The 22,806-nt window shown below is 42.5% G+C and overlaps 2 protein-coding genes and 1 non-coding gene across 3 annotated transcripts; 2 read left to right on the plus strand and 1 right to left on the minus strand.

The window, feature by feature from the left end:
- The first annotated feature begins 3,328 nt into the window (after positions 1–3,328).
- On the plus strand, positions 3,329–4,337 carry LOC119816542 (putative vomeronasal receptor-like protein 4). Its single transcript, XM_038333288.1, has one exon. The coding sequence runs from the start codon at positions 3,441–3,443 to the stop codon at positions 4,335–4,337; it is 897 nt and encodes a 298-aa protein (XP_038189216.1). The 5' UTR covers positions 3,329–3,440.
- Positions 4,338–14,813: 10,476 nt separating this feature from the next.
- LOC119816525 (putative vomeronasal receptor-like protein 4) lies at positions 14,814–15,716 on the plus strand. The gene has a single exon (XM_038333270.1). The coding sequence runs from the start codon at positions 14,814–14,816 to the stop codon at positions 15,714–15,716; it is 903 nt and encodes a 300-aa protein (XP_038189198.1).
- A 5,934-nt stretch (positions 15,717–21,650) lies between these two features.
- Trnai-uau lies at positions 21,651–21,746 on the minus strand. The gene is made up of 2 exons: positions 21,709–21,746; positions 21,651–21,686 (listed from the first exon to the last, which is right to left on the minus strand). It is a non-coding gene; the product is annotated as a tRNA-Ile (tRNA).
- Between the last annotated feature and the right edge of the window lie 1,060 nt (positions 21,747–22,806).

Consider the following 22,806-nt stretch of genomic DNA (forward strand, 5'->3'; position numbering starts at 1 on the left):
ATAGAATTTAAAAGTGGGGGAAGGATTTGGTCTGTCATTCAGACCACAACTTGGCACACTGAGAAAATGAAAAACACTCAAGAGATTCAGGGAGCTCCGTACACAGAAACTTAGTTAGTCGTTCATTTTCTCAACTCACATCCTTCCTCGCAGAATAATTAAACCCTAATTAAGTTTGAAATAATCTCTGAGCAAAGCAGATGTAGTAATCGTGGAGAGAGGGAAGCTGTACTTCAGGGACCAGGGCTCTGCAGAGGCCTTCCTTCCCCTGACACTGTGACCACATGAAACTTCAAGTCTGATACCTGACGGCAGCCAAGAACCCACAAATCCTGAAGTACAAATAAGACCTGAGAAGTGTCACCTTCCCAGAGCTGCTCCAGAGCCTGTCTGCACCACAGAGGTCCAGGTGAGTACATGGAGGTAAGATCTTCCATCCCCTCTGCTATGCCATGGAGAATTTCATTAAAGCAGAAGACTGTCTGACTAACCCAGGGAGCAGTTGAGAGGCTCTGTGATCCTCAGGACCTCCACTTTCCTTCTGTCCCCGAGAAGCCTGGTCCCTGGCTCCAGAAAGATCAAAGAAGACTAGTTCTTGGACTTACAGAGATGGAAAAGAAATGCTGAGGGATCGCTCTCCATCCTCAGACTGGAGTATCATGACAGAGCTCTGGCTGGCCCTTTGATTAAGGTTTCTTTCTTGTTTTTTCCTAAAGGAATCAATAGTATATAGACCATTTTCAGATGTCTGTAAACCCTGGAGACAATCATGACACACTCCTGTAATGTCAGCACTAGAGAGACTGAGGCAAGGGAATTATTGAGACTCTGTCTCAAAAATAACAAGACAAAAGAAAAATAAATTTTCTTGTTTTAGCCACCATGATTGCCAGCATTGTGACTCCTACAGTATCACTAGTGTTTGTAACATTGGTTCTTTTCAGGTTTGATGCATTTCCACTTTTCAAATATTGGCAGGTGTTTTCTTTTATAATAACATCATAACTCCTAATTTACAGATGGTTTTTCTTCTGTATCCATTCTTTGTCTCTGCAATCTATCACATAATATTATACATACTTATATCAGTACAGTCTTTGTATGCCTGCTGGGTGTGGAGAAACATAAACCAGTAAGTGTAAGAGTTATCATTGCCATCTTGAGATTCCTGCTACAAAGGATTAAAGCTGTGAACTAGAGCATCTTGAAATAGCTCATTTTTTTATTCCACTGCTTAGCAGCAAAGACAAATAATCTGTTTTGCTTTTGTTTGCTTGGTTTTAGAAAACCAGGAAAGATGGATGTAACCAATATCAGGTTATTGAGGTTTATTCTCAGACAAGGGATCATCCATATAGCTAAACATAAGTCCATCCTGTCTTTTAAATTAGTTTCCTATAGTATTGCCCATTATAATGTGGAAATAATGTCTCCCTCCTGGGACAGTGCATTCCAGTAGAAGAAATCCTTTATTAGAATATCAGAATCTGTTCTGAAATGTGATTGAAACTTTGGAGGAAAAAAGAGAAGAGCAGAAAAGTAGGAATTCTCAGGAAGTCAAACTTTAAAGAAACAGAAAAATGATAATATTTTCCATCAGGATTTAGGGTAAATTATTGAAGGGATTTTAAGAGATTCCAACCTCTGACTAAATACTTAATATTTTTGTAAATATGTTCATGAATGCTGACGTGCTTGGTATTAATGTCTGAAGCATATTTCATTATGTGCAGATATTTAGAGTGCTACTATGATTTCTAGGATGCACCGATAATACAGGCAATAATTTCCCCTCTGTCAGAGGAGCAGTTGAACAACAATAACTGACATTTCTAGAACCATGAGGCAACATAAACCCAAACCCGGAAACACAGCTCAGTTTATACAGGACCCTGGTGATATCATAAAGACACTGACATTTAAAACAAACCTGTGGATTTTACAGGAAGAAGAGCAATGTAAAGAGAGGCATTCCAAGTACTCAGAACACACAAACTCATGAAACATGCAGACTCCTCTTCTTTCAGAAAAGTTGCCAATGCTTACCACAAATCCCTGCTAAATGAGGAGGGATCTCTGAATGACATCCTGTCGAGATCTGAATTCTGGAATCAGCTCAGACCAATGAGGAGCAATGCAGCCTGCCTGATAAACAGGGTGGGAAAGAAACAGGCAGAGAAGCACATTTCCAAACCATCTGACATAACTTCTGCTCACAAGACCCCACAGAGGCAAAGGCCACCATGACTTCTTTAATGGGAGAATCTTACGCATCCCAGTATGCCTAAACCACTGTACTGTTCGTAGCCAATACTGAGGAGTCATAAGTCTAATGACTGCATTCAACTCACGGCTGCAGCTAACACCTCATTAATCCCTTTCTTCCATCCCCCTCATCCTCTCCCCTGGTGGAGAGCTGGTCCATGCTGCCTGAGATGCCCTGAGGTCACTCACTGGAGTCACAGATGTCCTGAATTCATTCATTGGGGTCACAGTTCTCTCGTACCCCCTCTCCTAGGAAGCACTAGAGTCAGTCTTCTGCTAGACACACTCCCTAGCTACTCCCAGGTGGGTGCATGAATTTTTCTGCTATCTTGTTATGACTCAGCTTTAACTGTCAGGTCCTAAATTGAAAGGTCGCCCAATTTGATTTGACATTGAGGACTACCTTAAAAAATAACCAGTACACATATTTATGCAGTGAAGTCATAGAATAGTCAATAAGCAAATTTTAAATTATTAGGATGGTGAAATAGAAGTTTTGATGCTTTGATGCCAAAGGCAAATCTAGAAATTGTTCAATTAGTCGAAAAGCAGAGAATAAAGGAATATTAAACAAAGAAGGTGGCAGTGTGGAGGGTAAAGTTAGCAGATCTGAGAGATGTTACAGGTGCTGACCCAGCAGGGTTCTCAGTGTGTCTGTAAGTGTGATTTGGGGAAGGCAGACAGGGTCAGCAAGAGCCTCAGATTTGGGGAATCGGGTGGGGAAAATGAAATATAGTGAGAAACAGAGGAAGAATTTTAGGATGGAGACAATGGAGTTCAATTCAGCTATGCTTAGAGTTAATCAGGATAATCCATGCAGACAGACAGACAGACAGACAGACAGACAGACAGACAGAAACATATACACGCACACACAATTTGAACAAGTCATTTTTGCTAGTGTAGAGCTCATAAATAAAAACCTTCTTAAAAACTTTAGTTTTGAATAGCAGTTACTAAACTCAGCTGCCAGAGCACACACAATATCCCGGATCCACGCTGGGGATAAACAGGCTTTTCAAAGACCTAATCTGCAATATTACATATGTCCACCGCTGCCTCTTGCACACTAGAAAATGCTATTATGAAAAGTGCACTTTTCAGGTCCATGTCTAACATTTCTGATGCTTTCTTGAAAAATATTTGCAGCCTGGAAAAAGGTTTTCTACCAGAAAATGGTTTTGAATTTCATAAAGGAAATCATTTTCCTCTTAATGACGATGGTTGGCACTCTGGGGAATATTTTTGTTTCTGTGAATTATATGTTCAGTTGGTGGGGAGGCCCTGAAAAGAAACCTGTACACCTTATTCTCATCCACTTGGCTTTTACACACATCATAATCCTTCTTGCAAGAGAACTGCCAGCGCCAATAGCAGTTTTTGGTTTAATAAACTTCCTAGATGACATAAGATGTAAGATTTTCCTTTATCTGCAGAGGGTGGCCCGTGGGGTCTCCATCTGCACCAGCGGTCTCCTCACTGTGGTCCAGGCCATCATCATCAGTCCCAGAGCATCCGGGTGGAGGAGGCTCAGACCAAAGTCTGCATGGCACATCCTTCCATTCTTTTCATTCTTTTGGATACTCAATGCTTTAATAGGTGTGAACCTAATTTATTCTGTCACAACTACAAGCCTGAATGTATCAGAGCTTAAGAATGGTGACAACTATTGTTATTTTATGATAGAAATTCAGAAAACAAAATGGATTATTCTCCCTCTCATGGTCCTGAGAGATGCTGTGTTTCAGGGAGCCATGGGAGGCGCCAGTGGCTACATGGTACTTCTTCTCCACAAGCACCACCAGCATGTCCTCTACCTTCAGAACTCCAAGCTTCTCTACAGAACTCTCCCTGAGCTGAGAGCTGCTCAGAGTGTCCTCCTTCTGATGCTCTGTTTTCTTTTCTTCTATTGGGCTGACTGTGCTTTTTCTCTATTTTTAAGTCTCTCATTTGTGGGCAATTATTGGATAGTAAATATTCAAAAATTTCTGGCTGTTGGTTATGCAACTTTTAGCCCTATTGTGTTGATTCACAGGGACAGACTTCTGTCTGAGTGTTGCCATGTTCAGTGAGAGAATTCAAGAAACTATCTCTCTCATTATTATGTTCAACGAGTGTGAAAGAACTCTCAGTTCTACAATGTTGTAGGAAAGACAAAAATCTCACACGGCAGTTTAAGCATGTGTTTATTCTCAGACAATCTTCTTAGAGACTCAAGACTTGACCAAAGAGAGAGAAAGACCTTAGCAAATTATAGTGATATCAAAAATTCATTCTCTCTATGGCCACATGGGGAAGAAATTTTATTTTATTTAGCTTTTTATATTTGTATTTATTCCTTGTGTAGGAATAGTTTGACTGCATTGTTTGTACAGCATGTGTGTGCCTGGTGCCTCTAGAGGCTGGAAGAGGTCATAAATGACCTGGTACTGACTGGAGTAAGAGTTACGGTTCTGAATCAAAATACGGTTCCTAGGAATTGAACCTGCATCCTCAACAAAACCAGCTAGTGCTCTTAAGTGAACCAGCTGTCAGGCACTGAGAAAATGGCCTTAATAAGGATTTGTAAAATTGGTTTACTACTATCGTGCCTGGAAACATAAAGATGAATTTGGTAAATTTTATCAAATAGTGATTTAGACATGCTAGTCCAAGAAATACCATATCTTGTTCCTGAAACTGTGTTAAATTTTAGTGCCGCAGGTCTATTTTGGAATTCTTCAAAGTGTGTGTAAGATTCCACCCATAGAAAAGATTTTACAGAATTGAGCTGTGAGAGGCTGACATGTTCTGTGCAGTCACTACATGACCAATGCTCAGTCATAGAAGTTAAATGCCCTGAAACTTCTCACTAGTCTTATATTCGTGATCATTCTCTGCAGGAATAAACACTGTACATAAAGGATGAACAGGTTAATGAATACCATTTCATGTTTTATCTGTCTATACTTTCTGTGCTGAGTAATAAAATGTGGAATGCCTTTTTCAAAATGAATAAATAAGTGTGATTGGATGGAGGCTGACCCTCTATGTTGAAAAGCTCAGTTTTCTGTGCAGGCTACCTAAGAGCTTTGATGGAGGTGTGATGTGAAGAGTGTTTCAAGTTTTCAATAAAGGGTTCTGCTTTTTAAAAAAAAAAAAGAAAGGAAGAAAGAAAAAAGAAAAGAGACGGAGGCTTGTTTGCAGCTGCCCTTTGTTAATGCCTGGTTGCTGTCCACACTATCCAGCTGTTTGTCATCAAAGAGCTGCAAAAGGATCTGATTCTACATCCATTTAAATGAAGGATTCGCTGCTTGATTTCTTAACTTAGATCCACACAATAAGATACTGATATGGTTCTAAGAATATGATAGACCCATTCTGAAAAATACTTATTAATATAATCATAGATCATGAAGATATAGAATTGCTAGAGGTGGGTTTATGCCTTAATTTAAAAAAAAAAAAAAAAAAACCTGCTCTGTCCTATCTGACTAAACTCCTGTAACATTTTGGATTCTTCATGGCTTTACTTTACAATGATATATAAGTTTTTATATTTTGCTTGGTTGCATTGTATATACAAATTATTTAAATGAGTGATGTGTATCATATTGTGATACAGATTATTAAATAGCTAGCTTGTTTTTCAAATATAAAGATTTATTTTATGTATGTGTCTCTGTATGTGCCACGTTTGTACAGACACCGACACAGACCAGAAGAGGGCACTGATCACAGGGAGCTAGAGCTACAGGCAGTCATGAGTCCTAGATGTGAGTGCTGGGTAAGGAACCAGGGTTCTCTACAAGAAGAGCAGATCTCCTAACCATCCCTCCAGCTCCGTCTCACATTCCTCATATAGTGTGACTTGTTTGTAGGGAACATCTACTACTTCTCCGAGTCTCACCCTCTTCAGTTACCTAGAAGACCAGACTAATGAACAATTTCTCAGTCTGTCTGTGTAATTTGACTCAAAAAAAAAGGCAGTATAAAAACATGGAGAAGGAGTGGAGAAAGATGTGTTAAATCAGAATGATGAAAAGATTGTTCAACGTTAAGAATAGAGAGAGGTGGTCTGGTGGTGGTTGTGCACGCTTTTGATCCTAGCATTTAGGAGGCATAAGCAGGCGGTTCTCTGTGAGTTCGAGACCAGCCTGGTCTACGAGAGTTAGTTCCAGGACAGGCTCCAAAGCTACAGAGAAAACCTATCTTGAAAAACAAAACAAACAAATAAGCAAATAAACAAACAAAGAATAGAGAGGAATCTTGAGAGATGCCTCGGTGGGTAAAAGTATCTGCCGACAAGTCAGGCAAGCTGATCCATTTCTGGTGAAGAAAACTGACTCTCATGTGCTACCTTATAGCCTCCATATTCATGTTGAGATACACACACAAGAACACACAGAAAAAAATCTTTAATTTGAAATTTTAAAAAAGAATTTAGGAGATTCATAACTGTTGACACAGCATGAACTAGGATGGTCTGGACTCTGAGTGGCATATAGAGTTGGTATTGTGAATTTTTCCTTTAAAAAAGGAGTAGAATGAAAGAAAATAAAACAAAAGCTTGATCAGAACAATAATTAAAAATTTAACATATGATGAAAATTCTAAATAAGTAGTGGATAGTAAAGGCAACTGGGAAATCGGATTCAATTATGCCACTGAAGTGAAGCACATAAGATTAGACAGATGGGTTAGTATAAATAACTTCATCATTTCCTTATTCTGGACACATTGTTTGTAACTAGCATGGACCCATGTGCATTATGCTAAGTGAAATCGGTCATCTGCATATAGACAAATACCACGTGATTTTACTAGTAAGTGGAACCTAATAGAACAGAGAATAGAGCCTTCAGAGTATGGTCTGCAGCCTACAGCCCTCAGAAACTACTTCATATTTGTGAGGTGTTTGTGCTTGTGTCTGGTTCCTCCATATAATCGAAAATATGAAGATGTGGCTACTCAGAGCTTTACAGTCTTCACCTTCAAATTCTCCCCATCATGTGACTTTTCTTAGGAAGACGTTTTTAAAAAGTCATTGACCCTAGATGAGGATAAAAAAAATCCAGGATAGCTGAAACAATCTTATACAATAAAGGAACTTCTGGAGGCATTACCATCCCTGACTTCAAACTCTATTACAGAGCTTCAGTAATGAAAACAGCTTGGTACTGGCATAAAAACAGAGAAGTCGACCAATGGAATCGAATAGAAGACCCGGATGTTAACCCACAAACCTATGAACACCTGAATTTTGACAAAGGAGCTAAAAGTATACAATGGAAGAAAGAAAGCATCTTCAACAAATGGTGCTGGCATAACTGGATGTCAACCTGTAGAAGAATGATTCTGGAGCTGATGGCTGCATTATAACTGTGGAAAAGTTGCACCTGGGATGGTCTGTTGATTTTAACAAAGTCTCTATTGTTCTATTTTATCAAAAAAAAAAAAAACTTGGGAGTCAAATGCTGAGGTGAAAACCTGCTGGCTCAGAGAGGCAGAGAAAGCACCCAACTGCTTCCTTCATCATCCCAGAAAAAGAGCTTTCTCCTTTGCCATCTCCAAGAAAAGAAAAGAAAAAAACTCCAACCAGATGTCCCTCCCTCCTACTTCCTGTGCATCTCTCTCTCAGTCTTACTGATTTCCTGTTACTCTTTATGGGTTTTTTTTTTTTCCTGTCAACTGGTTGCAAACTCTTACTCTTGGCCTATGGTTGATTTTATTTAATGCTGTTGACAATATTCAAGCAGAAAGATCTTGTCTAAATATGCACTAACCAATCTATTTAAAAGTCAAGAAGGGGAAACAGCATTGGGAAGTCCTTAGATATTCTCTCGAGAGGCAATGGAGGCCATTTCAATTGGGGCTAGAGGAGGCATTTGTGCATCATGTGAAGCCTTCACTGCCTTTAAACTATTTATTTTCCCCACTAAATTGTCTCCTACAGGCATTACAGCACACGAAGATAAATCCTTGCCACAAACTTGTTTACCATGAGGTTTATTATAAACACTAACTGCTTACCGTATTCTTCTTGCTCATTAGTAAATAGCTGTTTCCTTCAGATTGAATTATTCCCATTGGACGGGGTAAGGAGACCCACAGGTCAGGGCAAGCTCACCACCAAACTTAGCACACTCACAAGGTGTGTGGAAGGTTGGAGGTGAAAACTGTGTATCAGGGACTGAGATTCACAGTAGGTTTGCTTCTCCCTGACATGTGACAACTTGGATATTGAAGTGTCGCTGATATTTTATGGTAGCCAAGAACTCTGCAAACCCTGGAGATACACATACTGCCAAACAAACATCACCTGCTAGAAGAACTCACCACAGCTTGTCTGCTCCACAGCCATCATGGTGAGCAGACCTGACAGTTGTTTGATTCCCTTGCATGTGTCAGTTTCCCTCAGAAGCACACATGCTGCTCTCTCTTTGGATGATCAGGGAACTGGGAAGGGTGAACCCGAGGACCTTCCCTCTCTACCTGAGACGGAAAGGTGTGTGCCTGGGGCCCGGAATGCTGGAAGTTCCACTGGCAGGTCTCCCCCAGCAGTCTTGAGCATCTCTGTCCTGTGTTCAGGATCTGCTCTCATCACAGAGCTGCAGGGTGACCTGTGCACGAGGCTATCTCAGCGCTTCGTCCAGAAACTCTACCCAAGGTCCTTACCCTCACTGTTCTTCAGCTGCCGCTGTGTCTGGCTTTGTGCTGCTGGCTGCATCGTTGTAGTTTGGGAAATTTGTTCATCTGAGTTTGGTGAGTTTCTGGGCACCAATGTGCTACCTTTTGCTTTTTTACTCTATTCATTCATCTTATATTGACTGAATTTAATGGCAATATTCTTCTATGAATTCACTCTGAGGGTCTCCCTTTGTCACACATATTATGCTATACATGAAAACAATGAAATGTTTAAAATGCTGAATGAAAGAAAAATTGTTTTCAAATAATCAGTGACCTTAAAGAAGATTCAGAAAACAAGATGAAAGAGGTAAATTCAGGATGTAGACCAGAAAGTCAGCAATCCATATTAGACATTCAGCAAGAAAATTGAGATATTGAAGAAAAAAGAAATGAGAGGAGAAATGGAGAATTCAGCAAGGAGAGGAGTTGACTGCTCTGCATGAAGCCAGCACTCAGAACAACAAACAGACAGACTCCAAACTGTCCCCTGAGACTCCACCCTGGACACCGCACCTGAAGACCAGCCATTGGCTCTGGCCCTTGAACATCTTTGTTCTTAGTGTACTGAGCATTTTGGAAAAGTAAAATAAAATAAACTTTATTTTTATTAGATTTATTCATTTAATGTGTGTTGCCTGTGTATATGTTGGTGTATCATATATATGCTTGATGACCATATACATCAGAAGAAGGCATTAGAACCTCTGGAGCTAAATATGGCTGTGACCCACTGTGTGCATGCTTAGAATTGAACCTGGGTCCTCTGGAGGAACAAGTGCTTAAGTCCTCTCTTCCAGGCCTTGTGTTCAGATTCACAGAAGTTTCTCCCAATTTAGTTCCTGACTTGGAGAAAAAAAGCAAACTTCCCAGGAGCCGGGAAACCCAGGGTGCCGTTCATCCTCACAGCCCTCCTGTCACAGCACAGGGACTCTAATTAGGAACAGAAAGTTTCAGCCTCAGCAAATGGCAGGCCACCAGGGAGTGCGCAGAGCTGGCACCCAGGATGGATGTGCATAAGGAGCCTTTTTCCCCTGGAGAAGCCAAACTGCTGTCCTTATAGCAGTGACAGTTGCTAGGAACACGGGCTTAAGGATAATAAACAGGGCCTGGCTGTACTGTGAGAACACCCACCCTGAGCCCTGCACAGACTCCACAGGTAAGTGTTCCGCCAAGTCACAGTGGACTAAAGCTGCATTTCACCTTCACAGAGGGGCTGTGAGGTAGGAATGCGGACGGAAGGTGGTTGAAGAGAAGGGTCTGGGTTCCTCTGTCACTGTGAGAAAGAAAGGTGACAAGAACCAAGAAAAAGCAGGCTCTCATTTCCACCTGCAATGCGGAATTGTTTCCATGTCCACAAGGGAGCCCTGTGCAGCTGCACGGGCTGCACTGGGCCAGAGATGCTCATGACAGCCCAGGCAGGTAGAGCAGACACAGCCTGAGATTTCAGCTTGAGTGTGAGGAAGCTTTTCCTCTCTACAGTCCAGTCTGTGTGCTGTCCTCATAGGAGAGAAAGGTTCCACTGTACAGTATCTTAGGTCTGGTGCCCTCTCATCTCTCAGAAAGGGGCAGGGGACTTTGCCCTTCTTTGTTCTGGTTTTATTATTCCTGAGGCTTTCCTGCCTAGACTCAAAACATAACACAGTGTGGCAGTGCAGAGAATCGTGGAGGAACCTGACATGACACAAGATCACAGAACAATGCTTTAGAGCGTGGTTAACACTGGGCAGGCACTATCCTAAGTTTCTCACATCTCTGCTCCACTGATTCTTACAACACATGTGAATGACACCAAGCACCATCCCTACATTAGTGATTCCTAAAGGACCCAAGCAAAATGTTCAAAGCCAGGCATAGAGCAGTTAGGAAAGATGGAGTTTGACAGATGGGATAGCTGGTCCCAAACTTGAGCTTGTCGATTTTGCAATTTATCCTTTTCTAGTTGATGGATTTCTCTTTCATGCCACTGGGCCTTGCATCAGCCCCTAGAGTCCATGGCCTATTTTTGAAAAAAGAAAAAAAAAAAAAAACCCTGTCTTGATTAGTTTCACACAGGTTGCTTTTTGCTATTTCTATTTTGGGGGGGGGGGAATTATCTTATATATTCCAGGCTGACCTCCCAGTTCATTATAGCTAAGGATGAGCTGGAACTTCAGTATTTTCTGCCTGCATCTCAGTGTTAGGATTAGAGTTGCTCACTACCGGACTTTATGTACTGCTGGGGACTGGACCCAGTACATGCTAGGCAAGTGCTCTACCTACTGAGTTACATCCTCAGCCCTTTCTTAAATGACAATCTGTTTATTTTATGTGTATGGATGTTTTGCCTGCATGTATGTCTGTGCACTGTGTGCATGTGTGATAGAGACAAGAGGAGGCCTTCGGGTCCCCTGGAACTGCAGTTAGAGACATTGGGAGCAGCCACAAGGGTACTGGAAACTGAAACCAGGTCCTCTAGAAGAGCAGCCAGTGCTCTTAACTTCTGAGCTGTCTCTCCAGCCCAAACTCTTTGTTATTTCTTACATGCTAAGAGTAAGAGTTGAGAAAGCTTAATAAATATGTATGTAAATATCTCTTAATAATCACCCTGAAATAGATGTGTGGTGTGTGTCTGTGTGTGTCTGTGTGTCTTTGTGTATGGGGGCAGTTTTTTCAACTCACATGTCACACTGTTTAGGAAATCAAAAACAGCTTCATCACTATAAGTTTTGCTGTAAGTGATCACATAGGACCATGTGAAAAGCTATCAAATTGTGAACAGATCAATACAGACGGATTTTGTGAGAAAATATTGTATTTAAGTTTCTTGAAGGCTAACCCATGCCCTCCACTAATTGGCTGAAACCTGGTATCCCACATCATTGCACAAGTGGAGAAGTACAGACTACTTCCCCAATGTACCATCCAAAGTGAATTGACTTCTCCAGGATACTCAGCTCTATCAAGCTTAAGGAAAGAGATCAACTCAAATTCGTCCCCAAATTGGCTTGTCAGTTCATCTCTGTGATTAAAGTGGTTTTAAAACCAACAGCTTCCTTTGCAACCTACAAAGGTTTTGATCAGGCATTATGCTGACACTTACATAAAACATAGAAAACCAGTGTCCCTGTGCCCATGTCAGAGGAGCAGCAGGTGGCAACTGAAGTTAAAGGTGTCTGCCCACCAGGAGACTCTGATGGATCCATCCCAGTTAGGCAAGGCCCCGAGACCACAGACCCCAGAATGTCTTTTGCTTCTGCTCTGCCTTGTCGTGTTTGCTCCTGCTATCTTTCTCTGGTATCTGGTATGGTTGAACTGGGTGTGGGGAGATTCCCCAGTGCCTGTATGGGGATGAGTTTCTCTCATGGAAATATTCCATTCTACTAGGCATTTTTACCTGTGGGTTATGATAAAACATGACCCCTCCCTAAGCTGTACTGTGTACTTGCTAATAATAATGCTAGCTTATACAGAGTTTTCATGAATAAAAAAAAATACAAGGGAATGTTACACAGCTGTAACATTCTGTGGGTTTCTCTTAAGGAGCTGCCTAGATCATAGCTCAAGTTAATGATTAAGAGGAACAGTTAACTGCGAGGAGCCAGGCTGACTCGAATTCTTTTCATCTTAATGCTGAAAGACGCTAACGCTGAGAGACGCAGTCACAAGTTTCTGTGTGCATCAATAGCTGAAAGAAAGTTTTCCCTGTGCTCTGTAGGAATTCAGCAGAATCACTGCACGGGGTAGAAATTAGGATGAACAGGTTTTTTAGAAGTGCCTTGACCTTGAAGAATCCTTGTAGAAAACTTATTGTTTTGCTGAGGACCCCTTGTGTCCATTCCATGACTTTGGTCACAAGATACCTCAGGCACATCTGAGGTACTTGTATTATTGTGTATTTATTGTACACAATGCATAATAAAGGACTAGAATCATGGAGGCTTGTGATGGTCCCTTTCAGTAAGATGTGTGTAGCTGTTGGAGCTTGCTCCAGAAGGAATCCACTGGGGTTACCCTGAGAGGGGACCCTGAGGCTGAAGAAATGTTAGGTTAAGAGAAATGAAGACAGAAAACACAGGATAGGGAGCAGAGAAAAATGTAGAGCTCAATAAAAATCAATTTAAAAAGAAAACATAGGATAGACTGGAAGGACTGAAGGTTAATACCAAACAGCCCCGAGTTCACTTTTAGCCAGAATATGTACTAACTACAGGCAAAAGGCAGAACAAAGAGCAGTACAGTCAGCTAACCACCTTCCTGCACTGTTCTTGGGAGGAAGCTCAAGCAGGTGCATTAACTCATTCAGCTAAGCAGCTTCTATTCTCTAACAAGGAGTGCTCTGCCTGGCATACCCCAGCCCAAATCTTAATAGAAAAAATGTGTTCTTTATCTGGGCAAAAATGCCCTTCCTATGAGCTAACACAGATGTTACTCACAGCCCTCAAGGTTACTGGAAAAAGCACAGCAGGCAAGCAGGAACTCAAATGATTTCTTTAAGTCAGAAATGACTCCAGAGAGAAACTGAGTTATATGTGGGCTCCCACATGTAACAATCGTCCATCCAGTTCAGTCCATCAGAAGAAGCTGGGCTTTCCTGCTGCCATATACATCTTAAAATTTCATCGTGAAATGCCTTTTTTTTAATTGACTATGAAAGAACATAGAGAGAATGCAGAAGAATTGAGAATAAAGAAAGAAACCATCAAGAGAGAATGTGAGTATCTTTTTCCCTAACTAAAGATGAGCCTTGGATATTTCATGTTCCTGGGGAAAGGTGGGTGCCAATGTTATATTTGTAAGAGGAGATTCAAGGTAAGTCAGAAATAATTTTGATAAGGAGAAGATGTCAAATTGTAGAGGACAAATAGAAATTAAGGTTGTCATGTGAGGCTCTCTGTGTTTTGTGAGGTGTGAAACAAATGGAGTAAGTTTCTGCTTCAAAGGCTCATTTCGTGTTCAATGTAGAAACTAAAGAAAAGGGGAAAGCAATACCATACATAAAACGATGGCAATCACAGTGTGAGACAGCAGGGAGGACTCGCAGGCTGGGGGATTTCTGACTGAGAATATCACTAGACAGAACCAACCTTAAAACAATCAGCAAGCCAAGCCTTTGTTAAGACTCCACAGGAACAGTTTTCCTGGTGTTATACTGGGGAAGAGATCCCAGGAGAAAGAGTAACAACAGGATAAAGTGAAGTAAACAGGAAATCTCGTTCAATACAATTCTACCCACAAAAATTGGGAACACAATCTTTAATCACACTTAGTTCCACATGGAGGACAGTAATCTAGATGTCCATGTCCCCACTACATCACTAACCTCTGTCTAATTTATGATCAAAGGGCTTGGGGGAGAGAATACCATACCATCTCCTCTGAGAACCTGGACCATTGGCCAAGAACAACTTTTTGAGAAGTTGCAAGGCTTTTTATTAGTTCCACAAACTTTGAGTGATGGTTGTATATGGGGCAGTGAAGAGGATCAGGTTGAGGCATCAACACTGCCCAGGAGCCTGAGGTCCCACTGGGTGTGATAAGGGAAAAAGATGGAGGCTGTCAGGCTAATCCTCAGGACTGTATTACTTAGAAAACTGGCAGAGTGGTGCCAGGCATTTAGCTTTTGTCTGGGGAGAGTATAGTCATATGACCTTGAGGGATGATAGATCTTTGCGAATTCAGGAAACTATCACGTTTACGCCTTGACTGTAATTATCATCATTTCTACCAGAATTGAAAACCGAAAATGAAAAAACCAAGCAAAACAAAAAGAACAACAAACTAAGATCAGGCATCATCAAGGAAGGAACTTGAGACCATTCTTGTCGTCATAATAAACAGAGAACCCTTACACGTGTTTCTCAGATGATTTTCCCCAGTGCACTGCATGAAGTCAGAAGATGAAGTGGAATAGCATTACCCTGGCAATAGTCTTCCTTTCTCTTGCCATACCTGGAATTGTAGGAAATATCATAGTATTCATAAGGTATGTGTACACTTCTGCTTTGGGGACTGAGAAAAAGCCCATGGACCTTATCCTCATTCATTTGGCCTTTTCTAATATGATAATTATTTGTACCACAGGGATCACAGACATAGCCACACTGTTTTATTTCAGAAACTTCCTTGGAGATATTGGCTGTAAAGCTATGGTTTTTCTGGCAAGGATGGCACGGGGTTTATCCATCTGTACCACCTGTCTCCTCAGTGTGGTCCAGGCTGTCACCATCAGTCCCAGGACCACCCTTTGGACAAAACTAAAACCACAGACCTCATGGCAAGTCCTTCCCTTTTTCCTCCTCTTTTGGATGGTTAATGTTCTCATAAGCTCTTACTTACTCTTCTACATCAAATCAGGGAACAGCTTGAACATGTCTCTACCTGGAATATTCATTGACCATTGTTATATGCTGCCATCAAGACATAAAATCAAGTGGCTTTTTCTCTCCCTCATGGCACTTCGAGATGTCATCTTTCAGAGTCTGATGGGCTGGAGCAGCGGGTCCATGGCTCTCCGTCTGTATGAGCATCACAAGCGCGTCCTCTACCTTCACAGCTCCAGGTGTGCACACAATTCCCCTCCAGAAATCAGAGCTACCTGGAGCGTTCTCATTCTAATGACCTGCTTCCTTTTCTTCTACTGGGTAGATTTCATTCTCTCCTTATACACTGGTTTCACAGGGGCACATGATTCTATTTTACTAAATATTAAAGCAGTTTTAGAATTTGGCTATGCTAGTTTCAGTCCTTATGTTATAATTAGCAGAGACATCCGTGTTCCTAATGTCTTGCACGCTCACTGAGAAGTGTAGAAAGTACATTCTACACATATTCTCTATGAGCTGAGGATATGTACATTATAAACTGCTTTGCCATGATGAACGTTAGAGTTGGAAGACCTACGTTTTATATATATCACATGCTGACCTGGCAGTCAGTACATAGCAGAGGCTGACTTTGATATGCTTCGAAATCCCAAATGCTGATATTGCAGGCATTCCCCACCAAACTCCATTTGCCTTGATATATTAGTGTGTTGCAGCATTAAATTAGATAATATAACAATACATTTCATTTTCTTAAGAAGTCTGGCACCACACCATCTTAAATTCAGGGTTTCTAGGAAGGTGGAAAGTGGATTCTTACCATTTTCCCATTCCACCAAGGTTGTCATGTGACTTTCAGCTTCTCATTAGCACTGGGGGAAATGCTGCATGTATAGCTAATGTCAGAAATCAGTATTTCATTTTGCCTCCAAAGGCAGAGCATGAGAGCAAGAGAGGGTAGGCAGAGCTGAGGAGATGACCCTTATCTGAGGTGAGTTTGTACAGAGGGTAAAGCAGAGGAGAAGATGCGTGGCATCACCACATCAAGGCCAGACAACTGTATGACACAGCCAAGTCCCAAAGTTGCTTAGAAAACTAATAGCATTGCAGTGGGATCATAACCAGGTCAGGTCTTAAAGTCCTACCGCAGGACACTCTGGAAAACAAGCTCTCTCGAACGATGCCATTGCAGGCCTGGAGACAATGCCCCTAACCAGGCCCTCACTGGCACACCAATGTGTAAAGCCTTGATGACAGATTGTTAACAATGGAGTTTTTCCCACTGGCTCCCACACACTCACTGTGGCCTCTAGTGAACATCCCTGTGTTGGCTAGGACTTCCTTGGCCCCTGAATCCCTTACAAAGTGCAGGACACCCTGCTGGCTTACAGACAAGGGAACCAGGGTGCTGAAGGAATGCTGGGGATCTGCTTGGTGAAGCCGAGGTGGCATGACCTTGCCAAACAGTAGCATACTGGTGGTGCCAAGAACTCCACAGCCTCCAGCCCAAGTGTACTCAGAGAATCCAGAAATCTCACCAGTCCCACATTCTCAGGGCACTATGGGCTGCAGTTGTCCAGGGAGGCTCCCATCTGCTCTGAGCTGTATGGAGGCTGCTTCTGAAGGGATGCAGGAGCCTAAAGAGCTCTTCACCATAGCCGTCCATCAGCTCACTGCGGTTCCTGCCAAGGATACAGAGAAAGACCCAAACCTTAGGGAATGATGTTGAATTGCTCTTTCCTGCAGCTGAGTGCTGTGCCCGGAGGGGAGCCAATGCAGCCGCACTCCTTCCTGGGTCCAAGAGTTGAAACTCTCCGGACTAAAGAGGTAGGCCAGGCAGTGGGTCTCTGAAATACTGCTCTTTGCTCTTTGTTTTGATAATATAGATTTAAGACCACTATTGTGGTTAGATTCTTTGCCAATCCTTTGATTAGGGAGTCTCCCCTAGAGTTCTTCTGATTGCCTTGATTGATGTGGGAAGCCCTGCCCCGATTGTGGATGGTCCCTAATTGGAACTGTTCACATTAAAAGGATGTGTCAGAGGGAAGAGCTTCCTGACTTGTGTTTGCTTGTCCTTCCCTCATGCCTCTGAGTTGCTTTGCTCTGTTGCTGCTGCTGGGGCTGATTCCTTTGCTGAGAGCAGAGCCAGCTGCTGTCTAGGAAACTTCCAGGCTTCTGGAGCCAGAGTGGGACTACTGAGGCACCTGATTGTGGACTAACTGCCAGTTATGGCCCCAGTGAGACACAGCTATGGGGAGAGGCAGCTATGGGGAGAGACAGCTATGGAGAGAGACAGCTATGGGCAGAGACAGCTATGGGCAGAGACAGCTACGTGGAGACTACTCCGATTGGTAAGGCACCCAACCTCAAGGACCTAGAGAATATCGGGTTCTCAGCTGCTCTAGAGGGAATTAGCTCTTGTTACTAATTTAAAACTGACTTAATAAATTCTAGCATTATATATGCACATATATATAATATCCTATTTATTATACACAATATATATATATATATATAAAATATTTTTTAATCCCCTTGGTTCTGTTCCTCTGTGGAACGCTAACTGAAACCGCCACCTTTTCCAGGCAGGGCTCTGCGTGGTAGAGGAGGGAAGGGCTGCCTCTCCAAAGACCTTGTGGCTGTTTCCAGGGTGTATCCTCCATCTTTCTTAAGGAGTGGGCAATGTGGTAAAAATGACAGGGCAGTGCCCCACCTGACATTTCTATCCAAAGCCTTTTCATTTTCTGTATTTTCCCTTGCATTATTAAAAATAAAACCGATATATAATTAATCTTCAATAAACATACTTTTGATACAAATCTGAACTCTCACATAGTTGATGGCCTTATCACTCTGAACACAAAATCCTTAGCATTCTGTCCTCTAGGTAGCTGAGGTACCCCACGTCACATACACTGAAGACTGCCCTTCCCTAGGTAACCTCATAGTTACAAAAGAAAAGAGCAGAAGTACATCTGCATATCCTGACAACCTGTCAGGTTGGCACTGTTGCCCCGCCGCTTCACACTACATGGCACCAAGCTATCTTAACTTCAAAAGAGCCAGGTAACCACCTCCTGAGTTAGAAGGTGCAATTAAGCTTGTTAGTCTGCAAACTCTCTGACCATCAGACAAGGTGGAAATGGGCCTGCATTCTTCGATCTCCCCAACAATCCTAGTTCTCAACTAATCACCAGGAGAAGCTCTGGCAAACAGACTCTCAAATGATGCCATCGTGGGTCTGTAGACCACACTCCAGGCCAGAGCCTCACTGGCACAGGGTCTCGCCCTCTGTCAATCACTATGGCCAACACTGAACATCGGGGGTTTGCTAATCACTTTGCCTGTAAATCCACGCTCCTTCACCACTGACCTGCACAGGTCACGCTGCTGAGCTATGGACTAGGAGACCTGGGGCGCGAGGATACTAAAGACATTAGCTTGGTGAAGGCCAAGAACCACGGCTTTACCAAGCAAAAGGATGATGCTTGTGCTGAGCACTCACAGGAGGACAGAGAGGGTTCAGGATGCCCCCTGACCTTGCTTCCCTGCAGCTCCCTCTGCTCCAGGTTTCCCAGGGAGGTTCGTGTCTGTGACTTTACACAGCTCTAGGGGAAATCATCTGAGAAACACATGGAGAAATTTCTGTTCATTCTGATGAAAAGAATGGCATCTGAAGTAAATGTAAATGGTTTTCTCCTGCCAGGCACCTGACCTTATTTTTTTTTTTTTTGCATTTTTTCTTCTTGTTTTGTTTCCACTGACACCTCAGATATGCGTCTAATGATAAGCACAGTTTGCACACAAATTCCATGCTAATGCACCTGTCTGCCTTTCCGGAAGACCTTTCTTTGTGTCCTTCATTTCTAAAACCCCTGGTGGCTCTTTTCCCAGACGAATAGGAAGTCGAGGGTGGCTTAGTGATGGCCCTGAGCAGCATCACCAGGACCAGCTTCAGACTCCCCCTCCTCTTTCCATTACTTGTACTAACAAATGACCTCATGCTCTTAGAACCTACCAATGTACCCTCCCGCCCTTTTACATTACACACATCCACACGCAAATGATGGTTGAATTAAAAAAGAGTTATTTCTCAAAAAAAAAAAAATGCTTGGTTAAATGGAACAGCTTCCCAGGGGAAATTATCTGCGACTTTTCTCTCCTTAGCCCTTTGGCCATAAATGACACAGAGGTCAGAGAGGCAGAAAAGTAGATAAGTCCAGTTAGCTGTCCTCCAGAGGGGAATAATGTGATGGTAAACTTTGTGCTGCCAATGTTAGATCTGGGTAAAATCAAGAAGGTCTGGACTAAGAACAGGCACATGGGAAAAACTCACCTTCAATATGAACTCTTCCACAATGAAGCATGAGGAAGGACTCCCAGGGCGGCCACTGGTCTTTTAGAGACCCCACAAGGAATAACTTGCTGATCATTTTTTTATCATGAAAATACATTTCTTTTAAAAAGCTTTCAGGTATAATACACACAAGCAAGGGAGTTTACCTTAAAATATCAAGTATCACATCCATGGCCTACTCACCTATTAATAATAATAATAATAATAATAATAAATAATTTTTGCTTTTTCCAAGACAGAGATTCTCTATGTCACCTTGACTGTCCTGAAACTCTGTAGATAGGCTGGCTTCAAAGTCAGATATCCACCTACATCCCTCTGCCTCCTGAGTGCTGGAATTAAAGGCAAGCACCAGTATTCCCAGCTTGTAATTAATTCTTTTTTCTTTGTTTTATAATGTCTCTGTTATTTATGTGACAGAAAAGGAAAACTTAACAAAAATGTATATTTAAAACATGAGAGTAAGAAAAGTATTGCAATATATTTAAATCAAAATTTTAAATGCTAAAAGTACTAGCAGTGTTTGCTTGCAACTAATTCTTAAAGCAGCATTTGACTTTGTTTACAAACACAGCAGTTAATAAATCTACATCTTCGGTTGCCTATAGCTCACAGCACAAACTCAAACTGAGATTCAGGAAGTTTAACAAGGTATAGACAGCAAGAAACATGGAGACTGTCATTATTCAGTAGACCGAAAAATCATAATCTCAATTAAATGTTACAGGGAACCTTTCTACTGCTCTGGTGGGAAGTCGGTGTCTGTTCCTTAGCGACAGGCTGACAGCCCCTCCAGGAGGGCACAGAAGGCTATATATTTTAAGGTTGGTTCAGGCTAGTCATGTTCTCATCAGAAATCCCCCAGTCCTCCCTAGTATCTCATGCTGCGAATATGATCACTTTCTGAATGGCATCTTCTCTCCCCATTCTTCACTTCCTATATTGCAGTCACAATGAGCCTTTGAAGCAGAAACCTCTTCCATTTGCTTTATCCCTCATGAAACAGGCAACGCGTCACATGTCCATCATAATTCTGATTTGTCCTTCACAGTTCGGGATCTTCTCTTTATCAATGGTTGTTGTTTTAACTTCCGTACAATGGTGGTGCCTTAACTTACTGCTATTCCAAGCAGCAGTTCCAACTCAGCAGTTACTGGCTCCTTCTCTAGCAGCGGCCTGGTGGCTCAGGCCACAGTCCGGAGGAAATTCTGTTCCTGCAAGCACAGGCTCTGCCACTGACGCTAAAAGTAGCTTTGATTATATCTCTACTATTCTATTTATAAATAAGACTTAAGAGTCAAAGGCTGGGTTGAAAACCTGCTAGCTCAGAGAGGCTGGGCGGCAACTAGATAACCTTCTGTCCTTTGAAAGACCAGTGCTTCTGCTTTGCCAAACCAGATTGGATAGATTTCATCCTCTCCTCGAGCACAGGCTCCATGGTGGTGCTTGACTCCATGATGCTAATCGCTAAGGCAGTTCTGACTGTTGTTAGCTGCTCTCTGCCGCTTTATCCTGATCTGCAGAGCTGATCTGGTAGGTACCTGCTGGAGTGCATCTTAAGTGCTCTCCCTTCATTCTGCCTGAACTAAAAAATAAATAAACAGGATTTCGCTATGTACCTTAGGCTGATCTAGAAGTGGCCATCCTCCTGCCTTAACATCTCAAATGCTAGACAGGCACAGCTACAGCACATTTTGTCCTAAGGCTCTAACGTATCACAGCATTAAAACAAGAGCAGGAAAGAAGCCTGTTACTAGGTAATCTAAAACTAATTCAACATTCCCAGGAAGTTCTAAAACAGACTCTATCTATCGTCCCACACCACCAGCATTATCATGTGACTTTTCGTTTGCGCTGGAAAAAAAAAAAAATAGTGAAGCCCAAGCTGCTACCATAATACTACTACTGTATTTCTCCCCAGCCAGAGCATGAAAGCAAGGTAGGACAGGCAGAGGTCCAATTGCTAAGCAACACACAACAAAGCCAGTATAGGCCAAATTAAAGAACAGGAGAAGGAGGGTGTTTAGAAGATCCTGCCTCAAACTTGAAAACAATGCTCCAGGTGAGGCTCGAACTCACAACCTCGGCATCGCTCTCGCGCACACACTGCTGTATAAGTACCGCGCGCTAACCGATTGCGCCACTGGAGCACCCGCAAAACACTTCCGGTCACTCGTTATACGTCCTACGTGCAACATCCAACGTTTGCTAGACCACAGTATGGATGCACACCGGGCAGGCATTGAGTGTCGCCGCCGTCACCCCGCCCCACCCCCCGGAGCGGGCTCTTCTGGTGGTGCTGTGCAGGCGCGCAGAGTTCAACCACGGATGCCCTGACTGCGGCTCTGAAGCCGAGGCGGAAGAATAGCACATCCTCCAGCCTTCCCACCAAGCGGCTAGGTACTACAGCCTTCGCAACCCAGGAGGAGGCTGCTATCTGCGTGGCTCCAAAGCTATTCCCTGTCCTCTACCTTAGCGTGAAAGAAAACTCCCTAAGAAGACGTGGAGCCCCGGCGGCAAATGGGATCCCCCAAAAGCTGCGTTTTTTCTTCTGCTTTGGTTCGGTCAAACAAAAGCTGGAGAAACCAAAGTACTTAGTTCCAGAGAGACTAGGACGTTCCTGGGGCTTTGCTTTTGTGTTGTGCAGTCGCCACACACAGTCTGGGAGGGAACCAGGGCTCTGTATTCCTCAGGCAACTGTGTGAAAGTCCTGAGTTGAAAGTAGGGAAAGTATCCCAGGATTGGGTATGAAATTCTACCTGTCTCCGTTTAAAATTAAACTAGATATTTGAGAAACATCTGTGTTAAAGATCCCATAATAAAGCATGTTTTGATGAAGGGAAACTAGAGAAAGGGTACTTCTTTTTTTTATTGTTGATTTTACTGAGCTCTACATTTTTCCCTGCTCTCCCCCCCCCTTGTCTCTCTCCTCCCCTTCAACCCTCTCTCATGGTCCCCATGCTCTCAATTTACTCAGGAGATCTTGTCTTTTTCTACTTCCCATGTAGATTAGATCTATGTAGGTCTCACTTAGTGTCCTCATTGTTGTCTAAGTTCTCAGGGATTGTGGTTTGTAGGCTGGCTTTCTTGCTTTATGTTTAAAAACCACTTATGAGTGAGTACATATGATAATTGTCTGTCTGTGCCTGGGTTATCTGACTCAATATGATGTTTTCTTTCTCCATCCATTTGCCTGAAAATTTCAAGATA

Source organism: Arvicola amphibius, chromosome 6, assembly GCF_903992535.2.
Source record: "Arvicola amphibius chromosome 6, mArvAmp1.2, whole genome shotgun sequence".
In the NCBI taxonomy this organism is placed as follows: Eukaryota; Metazoa; Chordata; class Mammalia; order Rodentia; family Cricetidae; genus Arvicola; species Arvicola amphibius.